Source organism: Oratosquilla oratoria, chromosome 6 (genome assembly GCF_046742065.1).
Source record: "Oratosquilla oratoria isolate Oo_2021 chromosome 6, ASM4674206v1, whole genome shotgun sequence".
Lineage (NCBI taxonomy): Eukaryota > Metazoa > Arthropoda > Malacostraca > Stomatopoda > Squillidae > Oratosquilla > Oratosquilla oratoria.
In genome coordinates this window covers 1,542,796-1,570,264 of record NC_134782.1, presented here as the reverse complement: position 1 = coordinate 1,570,264, position 27,469 = coordinate 1,542,796, and the positions used below count along the sequence as shown (strand labels likewise).

The window sequence follows — 27,469 nt, the reverse complement described above, 5'->3', positions numbered from 1 at the left end:
TCCAGTTCATTCTTGAAATCATGTATAGTTCTGGCATTTACTGTTTCTCTGTTCAGTTTGTTCCAGACATCGATCACTCTGTGTGAGGTGAGCCAGCTGTTGTTTGCTGACGACACTGCACTTGTAGCAGGATCAGAGGAGGGATTGAGGAAGTTAGTGACAGAGTTTGAGATGTGTAAAAGAAGGAAGCTGAAGATAAATGTGAGCAAAAGTTTGGTGATGAGATGTACAAGGGGAGAGAGTGACAGTAGGCTGGAAGTGAGCATTAAGGGTGAGAAACTGGAGGAAGTGGATAGTTTCAGATACTTGGGTGCGAATGTGACAGAAAAGGGAGGAGTGGGGGTGGAGGTAGAATGTAGATTGAGATTAGCAAGTAAATGCCTTGGTGGATTAGAAAGTGTAATGAGAAATAAACATCTAGGAATGGATGTTAGGAGGAGGTTACATGAAGGAGTGATTGTGCCAACAGCAATGTACGGGGCAGAAACATGAGAGAGGAAGAGAGGAGTTTGAATGTGTTTGAGATGAAATGTCTGAGAAGTATGATAGGGGTTACTAGGCTAGATAGAGTAAGAAATGAGGAGGTGAGGAGGAGAACAGGGGTGGAAAGGGAACTGGGAGATAGGGTTGATGAAAGAGTATTGGGATGGTTTGGACACATGGAAAGAATGAGTGAAGAAAGATTAGTAAAAGAAGTGTGGAAGGCAGTGGTGGAAGGAGTGAATATGAGGGCATCCTAGGATGAGATGGATGGATGGGGTGAAGTGGCTTTACAAAAGAGAGAAATGTCTGTAGAGGAAAGACGGGAGAGGACAGAAGATGGGGATGAATGGAGAAGGGTTGTGTATAGATGAGGCTGTGATGCATGAGGGGGAGTGGGTGGGGGAGGAAGTATGTATGAGAAAAAATTTGACGCAGCCCGAAGGGATTTCTCCCCGTCTTCTCCTTTTCTGCATGAGGGGACGGAGAGGGGGGTCGCCTAATTTATGAAGTGGCCTTGCTGTGGATGTGCTGTGTCTTGCAACACTGCTTCTGACCCAGGGCAGTGGACAGGATGCAGGGATGACCCGTCATCCAGGAGGTGCCAAGATAGGAGGGAGGGAGGGGAGTGGAATATATGGGAAATGAAATGGGTGGGAGTGATTTCTATGCCTTTTTCTTTTTGGTTACCCCCCATGTAAGGGGGAAAAAGCCTTTGGTATATGTATGTATGTATGTATGATTATGAAATAATTGTAACTAAAAATAGTTAATGGTTTCAACCTCATGTTCCTGTGAAAAGTAACTAAAAGGGATAAAACAAAGGGACTTGAAATACCATTTTTCATTTATTCAGATCTCCTGGTCCTTTATAAAGGGAGTGAGGCTCTTGTATATGTTTGTAAGCTCAAAGAAATAAAGGGACAATAAAACTGGTTCAGATAATTGCAATATTTATTTTCAGATCCAGTAATGCAGCCTCAATAAAACTTATAACACTGCTGTACCCAACCAAGCCTTTGAGAGCAAGTGTTAAGAAATTAATAGGTTAACTACATTTCAGGTCTATGTGCACCAGAAGCCTTCTCTAACCTTACATCAGGATCAATAACAAGCCCAGAGTAAGTTGAAACACACATAAAATATGTGGCTCATATGAAATGTCAATAAAAACACTATCCATGTGTAATATAAGGTTTGTTGCAACCTGAAGTATATGATTACTGATGAATCCAATACCAAATGACATCTAAGTACAGTACAAGATAATAGCAGCCCAAACTACAAGCCTCAAGTTAAATAAAGAACCTAGTACCTGTGCATCCAAATATCAAAATAAACAGGTCCTAATTTACCTTGAAGCTTAAATACAGTACTGAGCATAATAAATTTGTACAGCCAAATGTAATAAAAGTCCTATTGTAATCTAATGCCACTGAAAATTAAAGAATTAAATGCTAATTCAAATCCATGTACAGCTTTCAGCCATAAAGTATATACTAGATTTTGAATAAAACATATTCTTGATATAGCTTAAAGCCCAAATGCATTACAGGCTTGTTGGGACTTAAGTTACTATTCACAGCTGTAAAGGTAACTTAGGGCCAATTCATAATACATAAATGTAAATTGAATAAACTAAAGCCAAATTTACCTTAGCCATTCAGCAATGTGCATGTCTAACTTTATTCTGTTACTCTATCACCACTGCTCTGGTATTCTAACTCAAAAACACCAAAGACAAATCAACAATTCCATCATATCACAATTAGGTAAATACATAGCAAAAAAATACAGTGATAATAACATAGAAGGTGAAAGATAAATAGTTAGAATTTCAAAAAGATGAAGATCAGATCAGATTTAAAAAAATCATGACTGGATGTTGTAAACAAAAAGTAAATAATCAAACAATGAAATAAGATGAAGATTACCAAAAAATAGGTGTCAAACCTGACCAGCTATTACTACATGGTGAAAGAATTAATCATGGACACAAGGAAAATTGTATTGCATTATATTTTGTCACCAATAATTCACCAATATGTCAGCACTCCCATCCTTGAGAATAATATTGTACCAATATAAAAGATCACAATGGGGTTAAGGAGCACCAGTGTGAGTTATCTAGCAGAGTTGAATATAGTATGCTTTCTCTAATTAGCAGTTATGTTGGGTGTTACAAGATGTATGAGTTTCTTTTCATGTCCCCTTGTTTTTCTTCTATCCCACTTTAATAAGTCTTCTCTGTCAAGGACTCCCATGCCTTTCATGATTCTGTAAATGGCCAATAGATTGCCTCTTTCTCTTCTTTGTTCCAGGGTTGGTAGTTCTAGTTTATACAACTTTGCTCATATGTCAATACTGAAAGTGTTGGGGCCACCTTTGTCGTTGTTCTTTGGATTCTTTCTATTTTCTTTATATTCTTTTTTGTACTGGGTGTCCATAGTGTTGCAGCGTATTCCAATCTTGGTCTTATCAGTGTGACTAATATTTCTTTTACCATAACCTCATCCAAGTAATTAAAAGCCACCTTTATTGATCTTAGTAAATAGTAGGTTTCTCCAACTATTTTGTTTATCTGCTTGTCTGGGGACAAGGCTTTGGTGATAATTACTCCAAGGTCCTTTCTGGAACTAACTTTTACTTCCTTTGCACTGATTTTATATTATCCTGATATTCTTTTTTTACTTTTCCAAATTCCATTATACAATTCTTAATGATGAAGTTCACTTTCCACTTTTGATTCCATCTCCAGACCTTATCCAGGTCTCTCTGAGGCGATTCACAGTCTTTTTCTGTACTTACTTTCTTTAGTAGTTTTACATCATCTGCAAAGTTCATGTAATATTCTACACCTTCTTCCATGTCATTTACACATATAGCAAACATTATTGGAGCCAATACTGAACCCTATGGAATTCCACTTATCATTTCTTCACAGGTAGAATTTTTATCTCTGAGCACCACTCTCTTTTTTCTCTCATGTAAGAAATATTCCATCCATTTCAATAATTTTCCATGTACACCTGTTGTTTCAAGTTTTCTTAATAGTTTTTTGTGTGGTACTTTATCAAACACCTTTTGTAAGTCCAGGAAAGCACAGTCTGCCCATCCATCCCTTTCTTGCATTATATCTATTAACCTTGAATAGAAACAAATCAAATTTGTGGCACATGATCTTCCCTGTCTAAAACCAAATTGTTTCGGATTTAGTATATTGTTCTCCTCCAGATGTTTAGTCCATCTACTTTTGATGACTTTTTCACAAATTTTAGCTATTGTACTTGTAAGGTAGACCAGTCTGTAGTTTGTTGGGTCTTCCTTGTCTCCCCCTTTATATATTGGCACAATATTGGAATTTTTCATCTTGCGGTACCTTTCCTTATTTGAGTGAGCAATCTTATATATTTTGTCTGTTAGTTCAACCATACATTCTTTTAGTATCCAGTTTGCAATTCCGTCCAGGCTGTGTGATTTTCTGACATCAAGGTTCATTATTTGGTCCCTTATTTCTTTCTGTGTCACAATTATTTCATTCACTGGGGGGGGGGAGTACATGACTGGAGCGTGGAGGCAGGATGAAGTGTCCAGGAGGAAGGTGGTTTCAAGGAGATACATGAAAGAGATTTTTTCCTGTCTGCTCTGTGTTATTGAGTGGATGAAGGGAGAGGGTCGCCATGTAATGAAGCAGTATGGGTAAACCAGCTATGGCTAAAGTTGGGCCCTGATGTGGAGGTGCTATGTCTTGTTGCACTGCTTATGACCCAAGCAGTGAGTGGAGGACAGGGATGCCCCTTCATTCACAAGGAGACAGATGGGACAATAAATGGGTGTCAGATGGTGAAGGGTGGGTGCAAGCCTTGGCTGACTACTCAAAAGTACCTTTTGGTATATGTATGTATGCACATGTAATAATGAGACAGAGAAGGCTACAATGGTTTGGATATGAAAGAAGGGAGACAGAGGGAAGAGTGTCAAGGTTGGTAGAAGAAATTCAGATACCAGGAAGGAGGCCAGCTGGAGGACCAAGGAGAACAGGGAGAGGAAAAGTGCAGAAGGACATGGAAGTGTCTAAAATAAAGGAAGATTTAGCAATGGATTGAGCAAGCTAGAGGAAGTTTACATAAAGTCTAACCCCAACCATGTCAGGAGGACTATATATAAAGAAGAACAAGTAAAGAGAAGAATGAAGATACTTTTAGTATAGGAGGAGGAAAAGGTAAAACAGAAGATTGATACACTGCCAGTCATTCAGTTACTACACCACACTAGCACCCCTAGTGAGAGTCAATATCAAGGGACATGGTGAGAATGTAATTAGCTTCTTCTCCAGGAGGGAAGGTGAGCCTAATCCCCTTATATAAAGGAAAAGTTAAAGTACTCCTTATATATAGCTTTACAATGGGCAGGAACAATAACTGTTGTTACCATGAAGAGATGAAGAGATAAAGAGAATGCAAGAGAAGGCAGCAGAATTATAGACTGGATATTCACAGCCCACAGAGGCTGGCAACAGTTCTCAGGCCTTCCCATAGAGCTCTCTTGGAAAAAACATTGAACACTTGTCTCCATTATGTTCGTGTGAGACTATTTCTATGCCACTGGCTTATCATAGTAGGAGGAGAGGAACAGTTGCCAGTTATCATCTTTCCTCATGTGAAAAGATGGAGGAAATACAGTTGAAGTTGATAGAGATAGATCTTGGGCAAAGATCAGAAACCGAGTCTCCTTCGAGTTACAACTCTTGATGGTGTTGATGGATTCTGAAGATGGGTGGCCATGAGATGATTCTTTCTGATATTCATAGAGAATGTGTAATGACAGAGTAACATGCAATTAGTTATGTTGAAATAAATTAAGACAAATCATTATTTACATGTTGGCTTTAGCAGACTGAAAACAATATCTCTAAAGTTATGTTAGTCTGAGGAGGCAAAATTATAATGAGATACAAACTCCTCTGACTTGATGATGTCCTTTATGGAATTCGTTCTGGTGAATACCTGACAATTCTATCCAGCTAAGGGTAAGACTTTGGACTGAAGGAGACAAGACTAACTCAATTCATCCCTTTCAAATTAATGTCCCACATGGATTTTGTTCCATTTAATGTTAGATAACTTTACTCACCTGAGAAGAGATCTCATGGCAAAGAGATGATGATGTCAGAAGCAAATTACTCTTTCACAATGTTTTATTCTGGCTAGTGTCACATGTTTGTTCAATTATGAGGGCATCGCTATGATAAGTGTTGACAATATCAATGGAATTTCTTCTGGTCTTCTGGTTACTCCCAAAGGATTTTATGCAGGTGAAGGTGTACCATCACAATATAGGTGTTAATACCTTAATTAAAAATGTAAAGGGCAGGTTAGCTCAATTAAGAAGTCAAAGGGAGATGTATATAACTTGCCTCACTTTGGCCTGGCTATCACAGCATCAGATCACTTAGGTACATTCTTCAGCTATTTTTAATATTGTACAAAAGTCAATCTAACATTTTACTCATACCTACCTTTTCATAAGTATTATAGTACACCATAAGATGGATGGATGACATAATATGTTAAATGTGATACAGTTACATAATTCCAAGGTAAAGTATATTACATAATAAAAGATATAAGAAGATACCTAACATTGAAAACTAACATTTATATTTTTTCTTCACTGACAATAAAAATATCTTGGGGACTATAATCAAAAATAAATATTTCTTAATGGGTAAAACATACCACTAAGAGTAACTTTTTGGTACAGTACTTCCATGAAATAGCAAAAATGAAAGCTCTTATCAGCAATAGGAATGTTGTGAACTTTTTTTCATACAAATCTGCTCTGAGACAACCATGCAGTTGCAAATGTAATATAAACCTTTACATGCACTGATAAATGCTTGATAATATTTACAGTTGAACTATGGTACGAGAATTAAAGACAGCACATGACTTGGTTGATTCCAGAGCTTCAAGTTAAGAATAATTCTAACTAGGCTTCTAAATATCTCTAATGTTTTATCTCTTTCACTTCAGAACAAGCAGCATTCTCGTCTTTTAAAATAGGTGGACAAGATATAAAAACATCTTTTGTATGTGAATATAACTTAGACTTTCTACATGAAACATTCATAAATATCAACATATTTTGTTTCTGACTATACCACACTCCTTTGGTATAAAATGCTTTGAGGATTAGGATACTCATTTAGCATCCACCATTCCAGTGGCATATGGCTTTTAATTCTGGAGAGACATTCTCTTTCCTATAATTCAAAGGCACTAACATCAAACAATCTCAACCAATTAGAACATTGCAGCATTTATGTCCACATTACTTAGTAATGTGAATAACAAACCAGGAACCAATTATGAATACATATAAGTTGTGATCCTGTGAGATGGATATCATAGATAATCATCTCCCTTCTACATGGCTTCATAACCAATCAACACTTACCTCTATCAGGTGGTGCAGCCCAGGTCTCCATATAAGACCCAAAATCTCTCTTTCTAATTCAAATTCTTTTCCTTCTCTTTTTTCAGTAAGGAGAACTGGCATCCAATGACTACTCTCCTCTTCCTCATATGACTAACCAGTGACATAAAAAAGACCCACATAACATAACAAGACAGCATTTTTCCCTAGTGAGATCTATTTCCAGACAGTGAAATTTGAGGATGAAATTATTACAATTACCATTATCATTCACAAACAGAATGAGGAAGCAGTTATTATTACAATTATCATTATGATTCACTTATAGAACAAGTCTTGGACTTGCTCTTTGTACTGTAAATTTTGCTATCATAAGCAACTAGACTGCAAAAATCAATTGTTCTTTGATATCACCCTTTTACTACATAGAAGGTCCATTGTCCTTGTACATGTTCACATCAACTGTCATGTCCATGGATATTAATGGACAATAAATAATTTGCTGGACAAAATATTAAGTTAAAAAATATGTTGATATGTACCTTTTTCTTAGAATGGCAGATGCACAATGAGTTTACTCTCATATCTTATTATTTGGTACAATTAAAGCATACCACCATATCCTAGTCCTTGAAGTTGTAAAGAATACTGCATCATATCCAGATATACAGTTGGCAAGATTTCTGGCTGGTTCACTAAATTATGAGATCCAGCTTATATGGCAATATTTTTAATGTGTTCATAGAACAGGGTATGTGTAGGTTATTGAAAATTAACAGTATAAACTGCTTATTTCAACTTTATGTAAACACACATGCACTTTTGCCACATTGTCCATACTGTGTGAACAGGTGGATACCACAGAAATCTTGCCAACTGTCCATAAATTATTTCCAAGAGAATTGTATAAATGATATTCAGACTGTTGCTCTGAACTAGTGCTGAGAATTGTTTTCTCCATAACAAGCTTTACTATGCTTTTTAATTCTTTCTGAAGATTAAGAAAAGCATCATACACTAGAAAACTATCCCTGGATTAATAAAGGTGAATTTCAGTTGTATAACACTGTATTACTCAATATTGAATATATTTGTTTCAATATTTTGCATGTGCACAAGCAACCTTTAATTATTCTTCCTAATGTCTTGCTCGTGGTGCTTGTACTACCCATCAATGCCAACCCCTAAGCCACTCCACCTGTCTGGAACAAGAAGAAAGTAGCGCTCCATGGCATGGCAAAAACGTGTACGATATAACTCAGGAGAGACCACTGTTGGGAGTTTGCCTGCACCACCTCCAAGCACACTACCTTTAATTATTGTCTCCAATTTCTTGTCCCATGTGAATGTGCGGATGTAATCTGTTGATGATGAGATAAATAACAGTATAATATAAAGCTACTGATGCACACCTATATATGCAATAAATAAAGGCACATATTTTTCAAGCAATGAAAAAAAATCCATGTACTATTTCTAGAATCAGGTAAAAAAAAAAGTAATGAAACATAGAATTAATACATACCAATAATTCCAACCACAAGTTCTTCAGCCTCTTCATCAATACCAACTAAAAGTGAGTAATCCATTATAAGTTGTTGTGAAAGAAACGAAGTGTCACTGTTGATGGCTTGGGTTATGATTGTTTTGCTGTGGGGACGAACATACAAAGGGGACGAGCAAGCCCTACGTAGAAGATTCTCATCCAAAAGAACTATCTCTGAACCCTGTGGTAATGAGTCATTATAAGAAAACAAGTAAAAAATATATATATTTTTGACAGAAGAAAAAATAAATGTAAACAAATGCATTCTTATACTATATATGATTTTACCCGATGCATTAACCATAGATGGGCAGAGTATTTTAGGGAGTTGCTAAATGTGAAAGAGGACAGTGAAGGAAAGATAGCTGCAGTGGAAAGTGATAAGAAAATGACAGTGATGAGTAAGGAAAATGGAGGAGAGATAAGGAAAGACAATAAAAGCAGTTATTAAAATGATGAGAGCAGGTAAGACACCTGGGTTGGATGGATGTCATGCAGAATGTCTAAAAAAGGGAGGTACAGTGATGGTGGACTGGCTGGTGAGATTTAATGTCTGTCTAAAAGAGTGAAGAGTGCCAAAGGACTGGAGGAGTGCCTGTATAGTTCCACTTTACAAGGGAAAAGGGGACAAGTGTGAGTGTAGTAGTTTCAGAGGGATCAGTTTGTTGAGTGTAGTTGGGAAAGCTTATGGGAGGGTTTTGATTGAGAGGATTAGGAGAGGAACAGAGGGAGTAATTGGTGAGAAACAGTGTGGGTTTAGGACAGGTAGTGGTTGCATGGATCAGATTTTTGTGGTAAGACAGATATGTGAGAAAGCTTTAGGAAAAGGTAAGGGTGTTTTTTTGGGCTTTTATGGATTTGGAAAAGGCTTATAACAGGGTAGACAGGAAGGCATTGTGGGAGGTATTACAGATATATGGGATAGGAGGAAAGCTGTTAAGAGCAGTCAAGAGTTTTTACGAGAGTAGTAGAGCCTGTGTTAGAATTAGAAATGGAGAGAGTGAATGGTTTGAGGTAAAGGTGGGACTTCATCAGGGATGTGTTATGTCATCTTGGCTGTTCAATTTATATATGGATGGAGTGGTGTGAGAAGTAAATGCAAGAGTAATGGGTTCGAGATTGAAGATGGTTAAAGAAAATGGAGAAAAATGGGAGATAAGCCAGTTGTTGCTTACTGACGACACTGCGCTTGTGGCAGGATCAGAGGAGGGATTAAGGAAGTTAGTGACGGAGTTTGGGAAGGTGTGTGAAAGAAGGAGGTTGAAGGTAAATGTGGGTAAAAATAAGGTGATGAGATGTACAAGAGGAGAACATGGTAGCAAATTGGAAGTGAATATTAAGGAAGAGTGACTGGAGGAAGTGGATAGCTTTAGATACTTGGGTGTGGGAACGCTTTAGATACTTGTGGTGTAAAAGGGAGGAGTGGAGGTGGAGTTAGTATGCAAACTGAGAGAAGCAAGTAAATGCCTTGGGGGATTAAAAAGTGTAATAAGAAATAGACATTTGAGAATGGATGCTAACAGGAGCTTGTATGAAGGAGTGATTGTGCTGACAGCACTGTATAGGGCAGAAACATGGAACATAAGAGAGGAAGATTTTAAATGTGTTTGAGATGAAGTGCCTAACAAGTATGGTAGGGGTTACTGGGCTGGATAGAGTAAGAAACAAGGAGGTGAGGAGGAGAGTGGCAATGGAAAGGGAATTGAATGATAGGGTTGATGAAAGAGTATTGGGATGGTTTAGACACATGGAAAGAATGAGTGATGAAAGATTAGTAAAAAGAGGCGTGGAAGGCAGAGGTGGAGGAAGTAAACATGAGGGGGTGACCAAGGATGAGATGGATAGGGTAAAAGGGGCATTGGGAAAGAGGGGAATGTCGGTTGAGGAAGGAAGGGATAAGACAGAAGACAGGGGTTAGTGGAGAATGGTTTTGTATGGATGATGCTGTGATGCATGGAAGGGAGTGGGTGGAGGATGGGGGTGTGAGGGAGTATGTGTGAATGATATTTAGATGCAGCCTGAAGGGATTTCTCTGTCTCCTCTTTTTCTGCATGAGGGGATGGTGAGGGGGGGTTCGCCAATTAAATGAAGCAGGCTTGCTGTGGATGTGCTGTGTCTTGCTACATTGCTTCTGGCCCAGGGCAGTGGGTGAGATGCAGGGATGATCTGTCATCCAAGAGGAGCCTAGATAAGAGGGAGGAAAATGGGTGACTGGAAGTGGAGTATATGGGGATGGAATAGGTGGGAGTGGAGTATGTGGAGATGGAATAGGTGGGAGTGGTTTTTATGCCTTTGTTTTTTTTGGTACCTCCCTTGTAAGGGGGAAAAAGCCATTGGTATATGTATGTATGTATTATCCATGCCCTTAGGAAAAACAAATTGTAATATATGTAATCAAACACATTCAAACTCCTCCTCTCTTCATCTCTTATGTTCCATGTTTCTGCGCTATACAGTGCTGTTGGCACAATCACTTCTTCATACAATCTCTTCTTAGCATCCATTCCCAAATGTCTATTTCTTATTGCATTTTTTTTATCCCCCAAGGCATTTACTTGCTTCTCTCAATGACATTCTACCTCCACCTCCATTCCTCCCTTTCCTGCCACATTTGCACCCAAGTATCTAAAAGTATCCACTTCCTCCAGTCTCTCTCCTTTAATACTCTCTTCCAATCTGCTGCCACTTTCTACCCTTGTACATCTCATCACCTTACTTTTACTCACATTTATCTTCAACTTCCTTCTTTCATACACCTTTCCAAACTGTCACTAACTTCCTCAATCCCTCCTCTGATCTTGCTACAAGCGCAGTGTCATCAGCAAACAACTGGCTTATCTACCATTTTTCTCTATTTTCTTTAACCTCTCCAATTCCACTATCCCCATTTACTTCTCACACCACCCCATCCATGTATAAATTGAACAGCCAGGGCAACATAACACATCCCTGACGAAGTCCCACCTTTACCTCAAACCACTCACTCTCTCCATTTCTATTCCTAACACACACTCTACTACTTGCACAAAAACTCTTGACTGCTCTTAACAATTTTCCTCCTATCCTATATATTTGTAATACCTCCCACAGTGCCTTCCTGTCTACCCTGTCATAAGCCTTTTCCAGATCCATAAAAGCCAAAAAACATCCTTACCTTTCCTATAACTTTCTCACATATGTCTTACCACAAAAATCTGATCTACGCAACCCCTACCTGTCCTAAACCCACACTGTTCCTCACCAATTACTCCCTCTGTTCCTCTCCTAATCCTCTCAATAAAGACCCTCCCATAAGCCTTCCAAACTACACTTAAGAAGCTGATCCCTCTGAAACTACTACACTCACATTTGTCCCCTTTTCCATTGTAAAGTGTTTATACACACATATATACCAGCTCTCCTTGTATGAAAGGGTGGAGAAAATAGCCTAAGTTAACAGGAGTCTTGAACCCAGTCCAGAGATCAAGTGTCAGCCTCTCTTGATGGAGGTGAGGATTTTGATAGGTTTTCAAGATGAGCATGAGAAAGAGAATTCCCTCTGTTGTCCATCTTGCAGGACCACCACTCACAGTTATCTGTTGTTGGTCTCTTGTGAACAGGCATAAAGGATTAACAAAAAAATTATCTTAAGATTAAATAATAATCCTTTAAACAGAGCATGCATAATCAACTCACCTCTTTTCCAGATGTACTGACAAGCCTATTACGGATGGAACCTTTCAGATCAAATTTATGAGTGATGTTACGCTTGTAAAAGAGGTTCTCCATGACCAATACATCCATTCTTTGAGCTTTATTGATAGTTGTGTTCTTGTATCCAATTCTGTAAACACCTGCAATCAAAAAACTGTTGAGTACAGTGAACAACAGGATAATACATTCTCAAGTACATTCTTCCTGAGATTTCATTTATCTTAGGTAGGTATGAGACATCAGTACAATAATCCTTTGTCCATTCCATATTTTCTTGAGTAGGTGTGGGAGATAAGGATTGCCATATAATGAAGCAGTGTGGGTAATCCAGGTCTGGCTCTTGGGACCTGCTGTGAAAGTGCTATGTCATGTTGCATTGCCTCTAACCTATACAATGAGGCAGGGGACAGAGATACAATTCCAACCAAAAATTACTACGATGGGAGAGGCATCAAATGAGTGTTGGATGGATGTCAGATGGGTGTAGGATGGATATAGGCTTTGACTTGGCCACCTTGATATAAGCATGTTTTTAATGGGTTTCAATTAAGTAATGGTGGACATTTGTTTACATCATTTTATCTAAATATTTTGTTGTGTGTATGTATATGTGCATAATATATATATATATATATATATATATATATATATATATATATATATATATATATATATATATATATATATATATATGTCTTTTTTTTTTACATATTACAAACATCAGAAATAGGTAGCTGGGAATGGATGCAAAGAGACTATATGAATGAGTAATTGTGCCAACTACACTGTATGGGGCAGAGACATGGAATTTAAGGGAGCTTCACAGCGATCATTCGAAAAATTCTGGTATATGAGCAAATTTTAGGTAAGCATTTCAAAAGAATCTCTATGATGGTGGCAACACTCATAAAAAGCTATAAAACTGTACTTAGTTTCTATTTTTTTATGCAGCATAAAATAGATCAAATATTGGCAACCTCTGGCAGCCCCATTGCATAAAAAAACATTCTGTATATTGAAATAGCGTCAACATTTCTAAAGCTATTTCATTTTTTGCTACAGAATTATGTTTATGGAGATATTTGGCAACTCCTCCCACCAGCATACCCCACAAAGACAGTGGACAGGGCACCAGTACTCTTGAAAAGGTCAAAGATGATGTCGCTCCTGGTGCTCTTACCATACGCAACAACTTTGATTCCTCGCCCTGTATTGTTGCTGTAATCATGGAAAAATTAACAAGAAACAAGAGAGTGAAGCAGCAGAATATAGAGAGGGCCCATGAGTGCCTGAAATAAAAACAAGAAGGAAAAAGAAAGAGGAGAAGAGCAGCACAGCTGCACCCAGCACTCCACAAGCATTTACTAGCCACACCCATCTTACACCACCTCCACCCATGCCACAGCATTCACCTTCACCTCACACCTCATCAGCAAAGAAGAGGAAATTGGAGATTTTTACAATAGTACAGCCTGTGTTAGAATCAGAAATGGAGAGAGTGAGTGGTTTGAGGTAAAGGTAGGACTTCATCAGGGATGTGTTGTCTCCTTGGCTGTTCAATTTAAACATGGATGGGGTGGTGCAAGAGGTAAATGCATAGATAGTGGGTTGGGCATTGGAGATGGTTAAAGAAAATGGAGAAAAGTGGGAGATAAGCCAGCTGTTGTTTGCTGACAACACTGTGCTTATAGCAGGAACTGAGGAGGGATTGAGGAAGTTAGTGACAGAGTTTGGGAGGATGTGCAAAAGAAGGAAGTTGGAGATAAATGTGGGTAAAAGTAAGGTGATGAGATGTACAAGGGGAGAAAGTGCAGACTGGAAGTGAGTATTAAGGGAGAGAGATTGGAGGAAGTGGATAGTTTTAGATATTTGGGTGTGAATGTGGCGGGAAAGGGAGGAGTTCAGGTGGAGGAAGAATGTAGATTGAGAGAAGCAAGTAAAGCCTTGGGGGATTAAAAAGTGTGATAAGGAATAGACATTTGGGAATGGATGCTAAGAGGAGAATGCATTTACCTAGTTGTATTATACGGGAAGGGAGCTATGCTCATGGTGACCCATCTTTGTATCTTTCAGCATCAAGTTTTTTCTTAAAATCTTGAATAGTGTTTGCACACACTGTTTCCTTATCTAATTTATTCCAGGTATCCACCACTCTGTGTGGGAAGCTATTCTTTTTCAGATCTCTTCTATAATTATCCTTTTTGAGTTTCTTTTCATGTCCTCTTGTTTTTCCGTTGTCCCACTTTAATAAATTATCTCTATCTAAATTTCCATTCCTTTCAAGATTCTATAAATAGTCAGTAGATCTCCTCTTTCTCTTCTTTGTTCCAGAATTGGTAGTTCCAGTTTGGACAATCTTTGTTCGTATGTTAATTTGGAGAGTGTAGGTGTCATCTTTGTTGTTGCTCTTTGTATTCTAATTTCTTTATATTCTTATTTGTACTGGGTGTCCATAGTCTTGCAGCATACTCCAGTTTTGGTCTTATTAGTGTAACTAATATTTTTTTATCATTTCCTCATCCAAATAGTCAAATGCCACTTTCACTGATTTTAACAGGTTGAAGGTTTCTCCAACTATTTTATTTATATGTTTGTCCAGTGAGTGTGCCAACAGCACTGTATGGGTTAGAAACATGGAACATAAGACAGGAAGAGAAGAGGAGTTTGAATGTGTTTGAGATGAGGTGCCTGAGAAGTATGATAGGGGTTACTGGAGTGAGAAATGAGGCGAGTAGGAGAATGGGGATGGAAAGGGAGTTGGGAGATAGGGTTGATGAAAGAGTATTGGGATGGTTTGGATACATGGAAAGAATGAGTGAAGAAAGATTAGTAAAAGAGGTGTGGAAGGCAGAGGTGGAAGGAATGAACATGAGGGGGGCAATAATGGATGAGATGGCTGGATGGGGTAAAAGGAACATTGGGAAAGAGGGGAATATCTGTTGAGGAAGGAAGGTAGAAGACAGAAGATAGGGGTGAATGGAGAATGGTTGTGCATGGATGATACTGTGATGCATGAAGGGTAGAGGGTAGGGGATGGGAGTTGAGGAAATATATGTGAAAAAGAAATTGATGCAACCTGAAGGGATTTCTCCCCATCTCTTTTTCTGCATGAGGGGATGGAGAGGGGGGTGTTGCCGATTTAATGAAGCAGTCTTGCTGTGGATGTATTGTGTCTTACAACACTGGTTCTGATCGAAGGTAGTGGGTGAGATGCAGGGATGACCCGTCATCCAGGAGGAGCCAAGATAAGAGGGCAGGAACGAGGTGGATGGGAGTGGAGTATGTAGGGATGGAATGGGTGGAAGTGGTTTTTATGCCTTTATTTTTTGGCTACCTCCCTTGGAAAGGGGAAAAACCCTTTGGTATATATATATATATATATGTATGTGTATACATATATAAATATATATGCACATGTATACACACCGGATATATACATATATTCACAAACAAATAGAGTATTTTCCACTTACCCACAATTCTGGTGAGAACTGTGGCTCTTCGCTCCCGTTCACAGTTAACAATGTGCTGTATGTATGCAGGGCCAAAGTCAAGGAAAGAGGTCATTTCAAAACGAGACATTTCCTTAAGTATAAAACGGTCATCTGGAAAAAGTAAAATGCAACATTTGTAATTACTGCATATAACTATTAAGACTACAAAACAGAAAAATATTGCAACAACAAAAGGTATAGTATGTCTATTCATCCTATTCTAAAAAAATATTTCTACATATGATTCCTTTCCTATTCTTCATCTGAGGATTGGCTTAATAAAATGGACCATAAACATAGACCACGGAAGTTTGCAACAAAGAATGACAGACCCAATCCTTCTCAAAGCATTCGAAAGAACAATATTAGTCAAACATTACAGCTGGGATGAGAAACTTATGTAAGATAGCCCAAATGCATCTACATACATACATATATGGGACCAATAATGGGTACCTGCTTGTGGTGGTCTTGCAAGATGGACACTCCTATGCCTTGATTTTTTATGGGAAGAAAATACAAAATAGAGGATCCTTCATCCCCTCACTCTGTCCTAATTAGCCACCTTTTACAACACACATGAGAAACATGGTACCAGAATTCTTTTCCTCTCATCACAGTGGGATCAGGATGATGTAGACTCACAGAAGTGATAAAGGACAGGTTCATGGGAACACCATAAAGGAGAGACAGCAGCATTACAAAAGTATCATCATTCCTTTATGAGAAATAATGCATGGCTGTGGTCCACTGGGGCATTCCAAAACAGTCCTTAAAGTTGTGCTAGTATTATTCTTACTTTTCTTGGGAGAGGTTTCTTTCTTGACTAGGTCAATAGGTATATGGGGTCTGGTGGAGTATGGAATTTAGGGGTTGGTCTAGGAAAGCTTGCTTTGTGGTCTAAATGTGTATATATTCTGAGGTATAGGTGGCAGATTATTGAGAAGTATGCTGCTGGGGCCTACTTCTACATTGCATTCAGCTGGCTGTACTTATGTGATACTGTGTGAGGGATTTAAAGATTTGAAGTTTCTTGCATAGAAATGAATGTCTATTTTCATGTGTTGCTTTATGGGAAGGAATTTTGTTTCTGAGTGTAGATCATCCATTAGATTTCTTTTAATGCAACCAGCTATCATTCTTACTGCTCTACTTTGTGTTATTTGCAGGAGGTCTTTGTTTTCTTGACTGTTGGGTATCATAATGCAAAAGCACAGTCAAGTGTGGTTCATATGAGCTGTTTGTCCACACAAATTAGTGCCCCCTTTTGTTGACCAAATCCTATGCTTGCTACTGCTCTTATGTTTAGTTTCTCTTTTGTTTTCACTGTTCTTTTTTTTTTTTAGTCCATTAGGAGGAGAGAAAATAAGATAATACTTGGTGTTACAATGAGAGGAAGCTCACTGGCTGAGCTGATTTGGGTGTTGTTACTTGTGCCGAAGGTTGAGGTTCATTAAATTCCACACTACAAAGTCCTTTGTAAGAGGCACCTTCCTAGCCTCCCAATAGGGGGTAATTTGTGACATTAAACTATATCATCACCATCATCATTACAATAAGAAAGGTACATCTTACCATGAGATTTACAAAAGACAGATCCAGATTTTCCTCCTCTTGCTTCCCAAAGGACACATCTTGACAGTGATCTGATGAAATGATCTTCTCCTAATGGAAACACCATCTTCCTCAACCTGCGAAACTGCTCAGCAAAGAATATCTGAAACAGTAATTCCAAAAGTAATAAGACATTTTATACTTTTACAAAGATAATCCTATGAATTAATTTCTTGACCATGTACTTTTTTTTCTTAACCTAAATCACCTTTAATGTGTAGAACTGGGTGCCCTTAAACAATATTACACAAAATAAACAGTGGAAAAGACCAACCTTACAGTAAAATTTCGCATGTTGATCCCTCCACTGCAATTCAATGTGTGGATCACCCACAGTTGACTTGCTTTTTTCTGCATCACCACTAGTATTCAGAGCAAAGTCAGGCTCATCCCAACTTTCTTGGTCACTCAAACTAGTGTCCTGGTATCCTTGGTGACTCCCTTCCTTTTCACCAGACACTGATCTGTAAAAACCACTACATGACGAAAGTCCAAAACCAACCTGAATATATGAAAACAAGTACTCGACATCTCTACACCATACTTCTCAACTACTAAATGGGCGATATTACAATAAAAAGAAAAAAAGATAATCTAACTGGAAGATTCAAATGTAACATTTCTATTGCAGACATGATAACTACAGTATCATATGATTTCTATATGCACTTAACCATGCTTTCTCATAAAGCTACATACTTTACACTCAAAAAATAAAGTAGGACTAGGTACTGCCAATACTAGCTGCAAATTCATTCTCGTCATTCTCTGAGTCTTTATTTATAGATCTAAACTTCTTTATCTACCCTTACCATGCAAGAAAATAAACATTCTACTCAGAAACATAAATATATTTTGTGTAATGAAGCCTTCACTGAAGATCATACAAAAAAGGGCCCAAAACATTGTTTACTTACCTCATATAAATGGATATAATTTTCATACAAGTAATAATCTATTCATCCTATTTTATAATTCTAAATCAATTAATAATTCAATCAATTGTTCCAGGTTTCTCTTGTAGGAGACCCACAGCTCCCAGGTAACTGACAATAGCCACCACATGCAGGTACCCATCAATGTTTTCATCAGTAATCTTAGTTTTTATCTACAAAAATTCATAAAACTGTGCAATATACTGTTCTCAAACCTATACCAAAATCAATATGCTGTTTTCACACTATAAGCTATCAATCAACTAGGCTGGAGAATAAATCATGAATGAAACCAATGTAATCATGTAATTACAATACTGTAACAAAACAAAGATACATCACAGTGGCACCTACATCCAGAGTACTAATCACTTCTACACAAATTACAGTGAATGGAATCAATAGACAATGATTCAAATGGGGAAAGGATGAACATAAATGAATCACTTCAAGTTGTCATGATAATGTTATGTCATGATAACTATCATCATGCTTTGGAACAAAAGCAACATTCAGAGACATTGACTCAAAGCTATGCAAACCTTAGGAATGACAGCCTTTCTGTCATCTTCTTGAGGTCAATGCCCGAACTAAGTTCCATGGGCATTGTTATAGATGATTCCTTGTCCCTCTCCCCAACCCTCTTAGGGGCACGTTTGTTTACAGGGCTGAAGGTCAAGTAAATTGGGTTTTTCTTTATATTACACAAGAATCAAATTTCACTGGATAGAAAAACCATTGTATATGAGAGTGACAGATGCTTAAGAACTTCACAACAAACAATGTGACTCAAATGTTTCTCACCTAAAATGCAATTTATTTATTTCAACTCTTTATTGTTTTATGGATGTAATAAAAATATGATCCACACATCTCAATGTGAATATTTACCATGCAAAACTTTGTCAGCACCTTCATATTCAACTCACTTTCTAATACAAAATTGTGATATGTTATACACCAACCTACCTAGCATTAACAGATTCTTTCTGATTCTCCTTCAAATTTTTCTTGAGGTTGATCAAGTGCTCATCATACAGTTGTGATGCCAATGCATGAGCAATAATGGAGGATGGCTCATCACCATAAACGACAACTGGAACTCTGACTTCAGGTAACAAAATATGATGTTCACTGGATCCAAAGGGGGACTGTAAAATGAAATAAAATCTTTAACAAAATTTGAAAAAAAAATACAAGTGTTTACCCTCTTTGAAAATTAAACTCACTTAAAAAAAAAGAATGCAAAATATGTTTAAAATGAATCCTACCTCAACTAACAAATTTGCAGAAGATGACCAAAACGTTGAAATAATGTTTTTGACAGTATTTGCTCCATAACGTTTGTCTGGTGTGTGGACAACTGCCTCTTTGCCCATTCCAACCTGCCCTCCATCTGACAGTGAGCGTTCATGGCCTCTGCCTGGAGAACCTGAGACAGTGCAGCCTCCACAAGTCAGGGCATCTCCTGAATCTGAGACTGAACAGGTAGAAAAAGAAAAAAAAAAAAAATCATATAGAAGTTTTTCAAAAAACTGTATAACAGCACACTTGCTAAATCAGTGGTTCATATAACTGTCTACATTAAACCCTTCAGTATGATTATATAACCTATGGTTTGGGATAAAATAAGGCCTTAACTGAGTCACAATTTTCATCTCAAATCAATCCTTCAACTGACAAAAATAACAAACATAATACTACAACTGTCATAAAATATCTAAGACAATTATTTCACGATAAGAGCATGTATGAAACAACTATTAGGTCATTCTCTACTTCGGTTTTCATTCCAAAACCTTACCTTGTCGTCTGTGAAGAATTGTGTGGCTTTCAGCAGCTTGATTTACAAAGGCCGCCTGTAAGCCACCTGTAACATCACTTTCATTGTCACGATTTGACTCGCTACTGGGAGTGGTTGGTTCTGTACTCCCATCTGTACATGAGAAATCCTGATTAATTTATGTTCAAAAATTGTACTACAGGATCTCTTATAGCAAAAAGTATTAAAAGTATGCAAAACAACAAATCTTTTTAAGAAAAACAGAAAGAAAAAATATGAAGCATTACTTTTTTTGAGAAAAATTTTAGTACACAAACTAATTTCAATCTTGCACATAATCAAGTTCTGTTATTTATACAACATCAACAGGTCTCTACAGGGCAAACTTAGGCAAAGGTATAAAAAGAACATAGAAAATATAGTACAAGATACATCTACATCTCTGATGTAACACATATTTGATGCAAACACAAGTTTTCTTAATACAGCAATTATGTCTAAAGTACATTCAAGCTCTGTTAATAAATGGAGTTAAAGAAATTGTAAAAAAGAATAAAATGAACAATAAAATATAAGTTCATACAAGACCAAATCCCTCACTAAGAAAAAAAAAAAAATAATAATAATAATAATAATAATAATTATAATCTAGCTCACATATGGCAGTTTCATTTAATAGATAAAATTAATAGTGCCTTGCACTCTTCATTAAATGGACCTCCATTCAATAGATTTTGGATTAAAAAAATAATGAAAATAAATCAATAAAAACAAAAATAAAAATAACAATAATATATATATATATATATATATATATATATATATATATATATATATATATATATATATATATATAATAATGCTAATAATAATAATAATAATAATAATAATAATAACAATAAAAATAATGATGATGAAAAAAAAAATGTGGTCCAAATGTATGTCCATATCTTTAAAATTCTTATCTTAAATGGACAATATGTGCCAATTCCAAAACCGATTGGTAGTGTATGGTAGCATGGTGGTGCATTTTGTATACTTGCATTGATGTTGTCTCAGCCTTCATTTGAATTTTTGTGAATCTTTTGCTATACTATCAATATATATACCAAAAAGCTACCTTCCTTATAAGGGAGGTAGCCAGCCAATGCATGCACCCACCCTCCACCATTTTACTATAACAGTACCATAATTTTGCAGTATACAATAACTGTAATCATGGTATCCATGAAAAATGTTGGTGTAAAGAGAAAATGAGTGAATTTAAATGTTGTTCAGAAACTTAATATAATTAAGAAGTTAGAGTGAAGGTGGTGAGTACCCCATGTCTGTGATGATTTTATTTTGAGCTTCTGATATTTGTAAATCTAAAGAAAAAATAACGGACTTCAATAATCTGGCTTTCACATAGATCACAAGTACTTTGTTAGCTCTAAACTTCAAAAGTAAACTAAGACAAGTTGAAATAAAGTACATATACCAATGGCTATTTCCCCCTTACAAGGGAAGTAGCCAAATTCAAAGGCATAAATCCACTCCCACCCATTTCATCCCCACATACTCCACACCCATTCACCATCCCTCCCTCCCTCTTTTCTTGGCTCCTCTTGGATGACGGGTCATCCCTGCATCTCGCCCACTGTCCTGGGTCAGAAGCAATGTACTTATAGCAAAATTTAATCAGTGACCCCCCTCCATCCCCTCATGCAGAAAAAGAGAAGACAGGGAGAAATCTCTTCAGGCTGCATTGAAATACCATTCACTCATATTCCCTCATCCCCCCATCCCCCACCCACTCCCTTCCATACATCACAGCATCATCCATACACAAGCATTCTCCACTAACCCTTACCTTTTGTCCTCTCCCTTCCTTCCTAAATAGACATTCTCCTCTTTTCCAATGCCCCTTTTACCCTATCCATCCATATAACCCTTGGTCACCCCCTCATATTCACTCCTTCCACCTCTGCCTTCCACACCTCTTTTACTAATCTTTCTCTCTCTATCTCTCTCTCCTTTCCATTGTCTTCCCCCCAGCCATATTTTTCCCCAACCCTCTTGTGTTTCCTCACCCACCATATCTCTCTCTCTCTCTCCTCCCCATCACCCACTTTCTCCTTCATTAAATGTGTGTGTGGACATTTAAATGTATCATTTTAATGAGCACCTCATGAGTTACATACATATACCCAATACATATATACATATACCAATGGGTTTTTTTCCCCTTACACGGGAGGTAGCCAAATTCAAAGGCATAAATCCACTCCCATCTATTTCATACCCACATATCCACTCCAATTTACCATCCCTCCCTCCCTCTTTTCTTGGCTATTACTGGATGACAGGTCATCCCTGGATCTCACCCAATGCCATGAGTCAGAAGCAATGTAGCAAGACAGTACATCCACAGCAAGGCTGCTTCATTTAATCAGTGAACCTCCCTCTCCATCCCCTCATGCAGAAAAAGAGAAGATGGGGAGAAATCCCTTTGGGCTGCATCAAAATATTATTCACACATACTCCCTCACACCCCCTATCCCCCATCCATTCCCATGCATCACACCATCATCCATATACATTCTCCATTCACCCCTATTTTCTGTCTTCTCCCTTTCTTCCTCAACAGACATTCCTCTCGTTCCCAATGTCCCTTTTACCCCATCCATCCACCTCATCCTAGGTTGACCCCTCATGTTCACTCCTTCCACCTCTGCCTTCCACACCTCTTTTACTAATCTTTCTTCACTCATTCTTCCCATGTGTCCAAACCATCCCAATACTCTTCCATCAACTCTATCTCAACTCCCAATTCCCTTTCCACCCCCGCTCTCCTCCTCACCTCCTCATTTCTCACTCTATCCAACTATGTAAAACTATCCACTTCCTTCAGTCTCTCTCCCTTAATACTCACTTCCAGTCTGCTGTCCCTTTCATCCCTTGTACATCTCCATCACCTTACTTTTACTCACATTTATCTTGAACTTCCTTCTTTCACACACTTTCCCAAATCTGTCACTAACTTCCTCAATCCCTCCTCTGATCCTGCTACAAGCGCAGAGTCATCCATAAACAACAGCTGGCATATCTCCCACTTTTCTCCATTTTCTTTAACCATCTCCAATCCCTGACCCAACACCCTTGCATTTACTTCTTGCACCACCCAATCCATGTATAAATTGAACAGCCAGGGTGACATAACACATCCCTGACAAAGTCCCACCTTTACCTCAAACCACTCACTCTCTCCATTTCTAATCCTGACACATGCTCTACTACTCTCGTAAAAACTCTTGACAGCTCCTAGAAGTTTTCCTCCTATCCCATATATCTGCAATACTTCCCACAGTGCCTTCCTGTCTACCCTGTCATAAGCCTTTTCCAGATAAAAAAAAAAAAAAAAAAAAAAAAAAAAAAAAAAAAAAAAAAAATAAAAAAAAAAAAAAAAAAAAAAAAAAAAAAAAAAAAAAAAAAAAAAAAAAATCCTTACCTTTTCCTATAGCTTTCTCACATATCTGTCTTACCACAAAAATCTGATCTATGCAACCCCTACCTGTCCTAAACCCACACTGTTCCTCACCAATTACTCCCTCTGTTCCTCTCCTAATCCTCTCAATCAACAACCTCCCATAAGCCTTCCCAACTACACTTAACAAGCTCATCCCTCTGAAACTACTACACTCACATTTATTTCCTTTTCCCTTGTAAAGTGGAACTATACAGGCACTTCTCCAGTCCTCCACCACTCTACCCTCTCTCCAGCAAACATTAAATACCCTCACCAGCCAGTCCACTATCACTGTACCTCCCTTTTTTAGACATTCTGCATGACATCCATCCAGACCAGGTGCCTTACCTGCTCTCATCATCTTAACAACTGCCTTCACTTCATCTTTCCTTATTTCTCCTCCATTTTCCTCACTCATCACGGTCATTTTCTTAGCACTTCCCACTGCATCTACCTTTCCCTTCCTATCCTCCTTCACATTTAGCAACTCCCTAAAATACTCTCCCCATCTTCCTCTTACTGCCTTCTCTTACATTATCATCTCTCCATCTGCACCTTTTACCTTTTCTTCTCTACTTAACTCACCTCCTCTTCCTCTCTTAATTTCTTTCCAAAACATCTTTTTATTACTTTCAAAAATTTCTGTCATACTCTTACCCCATTTGACATCTGCTCTCCTCTTTGCCTCCCTTATCCTATGCAAATTGTGAACATTCAACAAAAACTGAAGGAAGTAGAGTCCCCCAGTGTTTATTGTTTGCCCTGCCAAGACTGTGATTTGGTGTATTTGGGTCACACCAGGGGATACTTGAACAACTAGATTGGCAGAACATAAAAGATCAATTAGGTATGGGCAAGAAAATTCGGCAGTATTTTTTCATGCTAAAAATAAGAATCATTCTTTCGACTTGGGTAAGGCCAGATTAGTGTTCAAGTCCCACTGTGGTTTCAGGAGAAAAATAGTTAAATCAGCATTAATTGAGGAATGCCCCAAAATTAATATTTCTAAAGGGCAGTGGACTCCAGACATTATTTCCCAAGTGGCGGTTAGGAGGCTTGTTCGAAGCTTACAACCCCCTCCACCTTACTCTCACCCTCCCCCACCACCCCATCTTACCCCATGTCTGGGTAATGCCATCAGTCCACATTCCCTCTCTTTTCTTTGTATCTGTAGCTTATAAGTTCCATTTGTCCTCTGTCTTATGTACTCTCCTGAAGAGGGCTACAGTTGGTAGCCGAAATATAGAATCTTTCTTTCATTCGAAGTTTATTTTATCCGACTGTGGGTTTCTTGTGTGTTATTTACAAATGTGCCACTACATTTCTGTTTATATATATATATATATGTATATATATATATATATATATATATATATATATATATATATATATATATATATATATATATATATATATATACTGTATATATGTATTTTTATATACATATATACAAACACACATATACATTTGTCTTATATTACATATATATAAATACAAACTGACTGTCACAATAAATGGAGATAATATAAACTACCAAGTGAGCTTAAGGTGTAATCAATAAAATTTAAGAACTTTTGTAAACAGATAAAGCAAAATATAAATCATATATAAAAATAAGTCAACAATATTTAGAGAAATACAAGCAACTTACATTATCTTGTTATATCCAATATACATACAAGTCAGCCTTACACTAAAGTTAAGATGCTGTAATTTTTTTAAGATGTTCAAAAGCAAAGCTTTAATTATAACTCAGATATTTTCACATGAGCCCATTGGAAAAAATGGAAAGCTTATAGTGCACAAAAGCTTTGATTAAAGGATACCTATGAAGCAGAACTTGTGTACCTGTGTGATGTGCAGCCAGAGAGGGATGAAGAGATGGTGAGGGTGTGGGTATGGTGGTGGTGGTGGAGGTGATAATAGAACCAAGGGCCGTCAGTATGCCATCTTTCTCCGCCTGTAGCCCCAGGAGGAGGGAAGGGAGGGCAGCAACCACTGCACCGTCTACAGCACAAACACACACATACACACCTTAGCCACACCTCAGCCAAAACAAACACATAAGAGGAGCAGAGATCAACATTAAATGAGAGCTTAACAACACTAAATAATAGCTAAACAAGCAAAAACTGAAATGAATGAAAGATAAATCAAATGAAAGGATAAACTCATATATTCAAATGATTGCTTGGAGTTCTAAAGCATATTCTGCAAATGCTATGACCAGTCAAAAAATGTAGTGAACTCCAAATATTGTAAACCTACAGAAAACAAGGTTCTTAACACAACTAATTCTAAAAGGTACTAAAACATACAATAAAAGTATGAACAAATAGGTATACTAATCAGATTTTATAATAAAATAATAAAATACAACTACATTAAATAGTCGAACAGTTACATATCTAGAGTTCACTTTTCTGCAGATAAAAACCCTTGACAGGAGAAAACTAGTGCATCCATCATGCTCTTGCTCCCCTTGCAGTAAAGCACCCATGTGACAGTGCTTCAAACTATGGCAATAAAAGGATGACTAGCTTATTCAATATCCAATGCTTATTCCAAAAGTGAAGAAAAGTCATTATGTCAAGAATACTCACCCTGATCTTCTTTTTCATTCTTTTTGCTGTCTGACTGTTTAAGGCTGTTGCTCTCTGAATCACAACCTGCTTATGAAAACATCCTGATTAAATTCATTTTATGAGCTCAACTTATATAATAAGATACATTTTGGTTTAAGTTACATAATTTGACTTAAACAAGTAAAATTCTTCAGAGAGCAAACAAGATTTTTTAACATTATAAACAAACTATACATGGTAGTCTGTCCACATTTGAAATACTATCCCCCAGTTATCATGGTAATTTGTGCCAATAAATCTTCACATTATAGGGAACTGTGATAATAGGATTCTTAATGGTTGCCAGACAATGATTTTCCCCTGAAGAACTGCCTTTGATGAGTCATGCAATCATCAAGTGAATATTGATATTGAATAAACATTCAATAATCATGAATTTATTTAACATACATACAGTATAACTGATACAATGAAATACTAAATTAAAAATCAATACAGTAATCACTAACATATATGATGCAATTAAGCTGTAAGCATGACTAGGACCTGGTTTTGTCTAAAATCTGACCCCTGATTATGTCTGATCTTTAAGAAAACCTATTCTTGGTGTTTTATGCACAGTACATGGACATGTACCAATATCTATGATAATTTCAATCAACCAATTAATCAATCAAGACTGAGGCAAATGATTGATCTATAATAATTTGAAACAATAAAATGCTTAGGGGAGGGTACTGTTACTTATATATCTATTATTGCAGTCAATTACCAATTCAGTAAAAATGAGTCATTTTTCCTGCAGATCCTGAGTTTAGTCTGGGGACCAAAGCCAGCTCTATTTCTATCTATATACCAGACTTTTTCCCCCTTGAGAGGGATGTACCCAAGTCAAAGCTATATACCCACTCCCATCCACCATTCCCATTTTCTTCCCATCTCAGCTTTTCGTTGATGAAGGTTCATCCCAGTCCTGTTCTGATCAACTCTATTTATTTTGTTTAATTCCTATGCCAAACATTAGGAAATCAAAGGCCTATATCTCCAAGTTTCCTTTGACATCAAAGTCCAAACCTTAGAATAACCCTCACTCCCATCAAAGAAGGCTCACCTTTGTCTTGTCCCATGACTATGGTTCCATCAACAATGTCACTCCCAGATTCATTTGCTTGCAATCTGTTAAAGGCAAGATACCATAATGAAAACACATATGTATGTACCTATGGCCTTCTCACCTTAATAAGGGAGCTGGCAAATGTAAAACATCTATATACAGAATACAAAATATACATATACCAAAGGCTTTCTTCCCCCTAATAAGGGAGGTAGCAAAAAAACAAAGGCATAAAAACCACTACTACCCATTCAATCCCTATCATACTCCACTCCCCTC

At 37.4% G+C, this 27,469-nt stretch overlaps 1 protein-coding gene across 8 annotated transcripts in view; it reads right to left on the bottom strand.

Annotated features, from left to right (window-relative positions):
- Positions 1-1,420: 1,420 nt before the first annotated feature.
- fab1 (1-phosphatidylinositol 3-phosphate 5-kinase fab1) overlaps positions 1,421-27,469 on the bottom strand; it is an 89,537-nt gene continuing 63,488 nt past the window's right edge. For 3 of the 8 annotated variants that reach the window (XM_076186318.1, XM_076186316.1, XM_076186315.1), the window contains 13 exons: positions 27,188-27,252; positions 26,095-26,163; positions 25,340-25,498; positions 20,005-20,136; positions 19,472-19,680; positions 19,170-19,351; positions 18,743-18,868; positions 17,540-17,729; positions 17,227-17,368; positions 15,631-15,762; positions 12,140-12,297; positions 8,444-8,645; positions 1,421-8,279 (listed from right to left, as the gene is read on the bottom strand). In XM_076186318.1, the coding sequence (XP_076042433.1) occupies positions 8,083-8,279; positions 8,444-8,645; positions 12,140-12,297; positions 15,631-15,762; positions 17,227-17,368; positions 17,540-17,729; positions 18,743-18,868; positions 19,170-19,351; positions 19,472-19,680; positions 20,005-20,136; positions 25,340-25,498; positions 26,095-26,163; positions 27,188-27,252 (1,963 nt within the window). In that variant the 3' untranslated portion in view covers positions 1,421-8,082. The remainder of the gene's footprint in view (positions 8,280-8,443; positions 8,646-12,139; positions 12,298-15,630; positions 15,763-17,226; positions 17,369-17,539; positions 17,730-18,742; positions 18,869-19,169; positions 19,352-19,471; positions 19,681-20,004; positions 20,137-25,339; positions 25,499-26,094; positions 26,164-27,187; positions 27,253-27,469) is intronic. The other 5 variants (XM_076186319.1, XM_076186323.1, XM_076186317.1 and 2 more) reach the window with 4 other exon arrangements.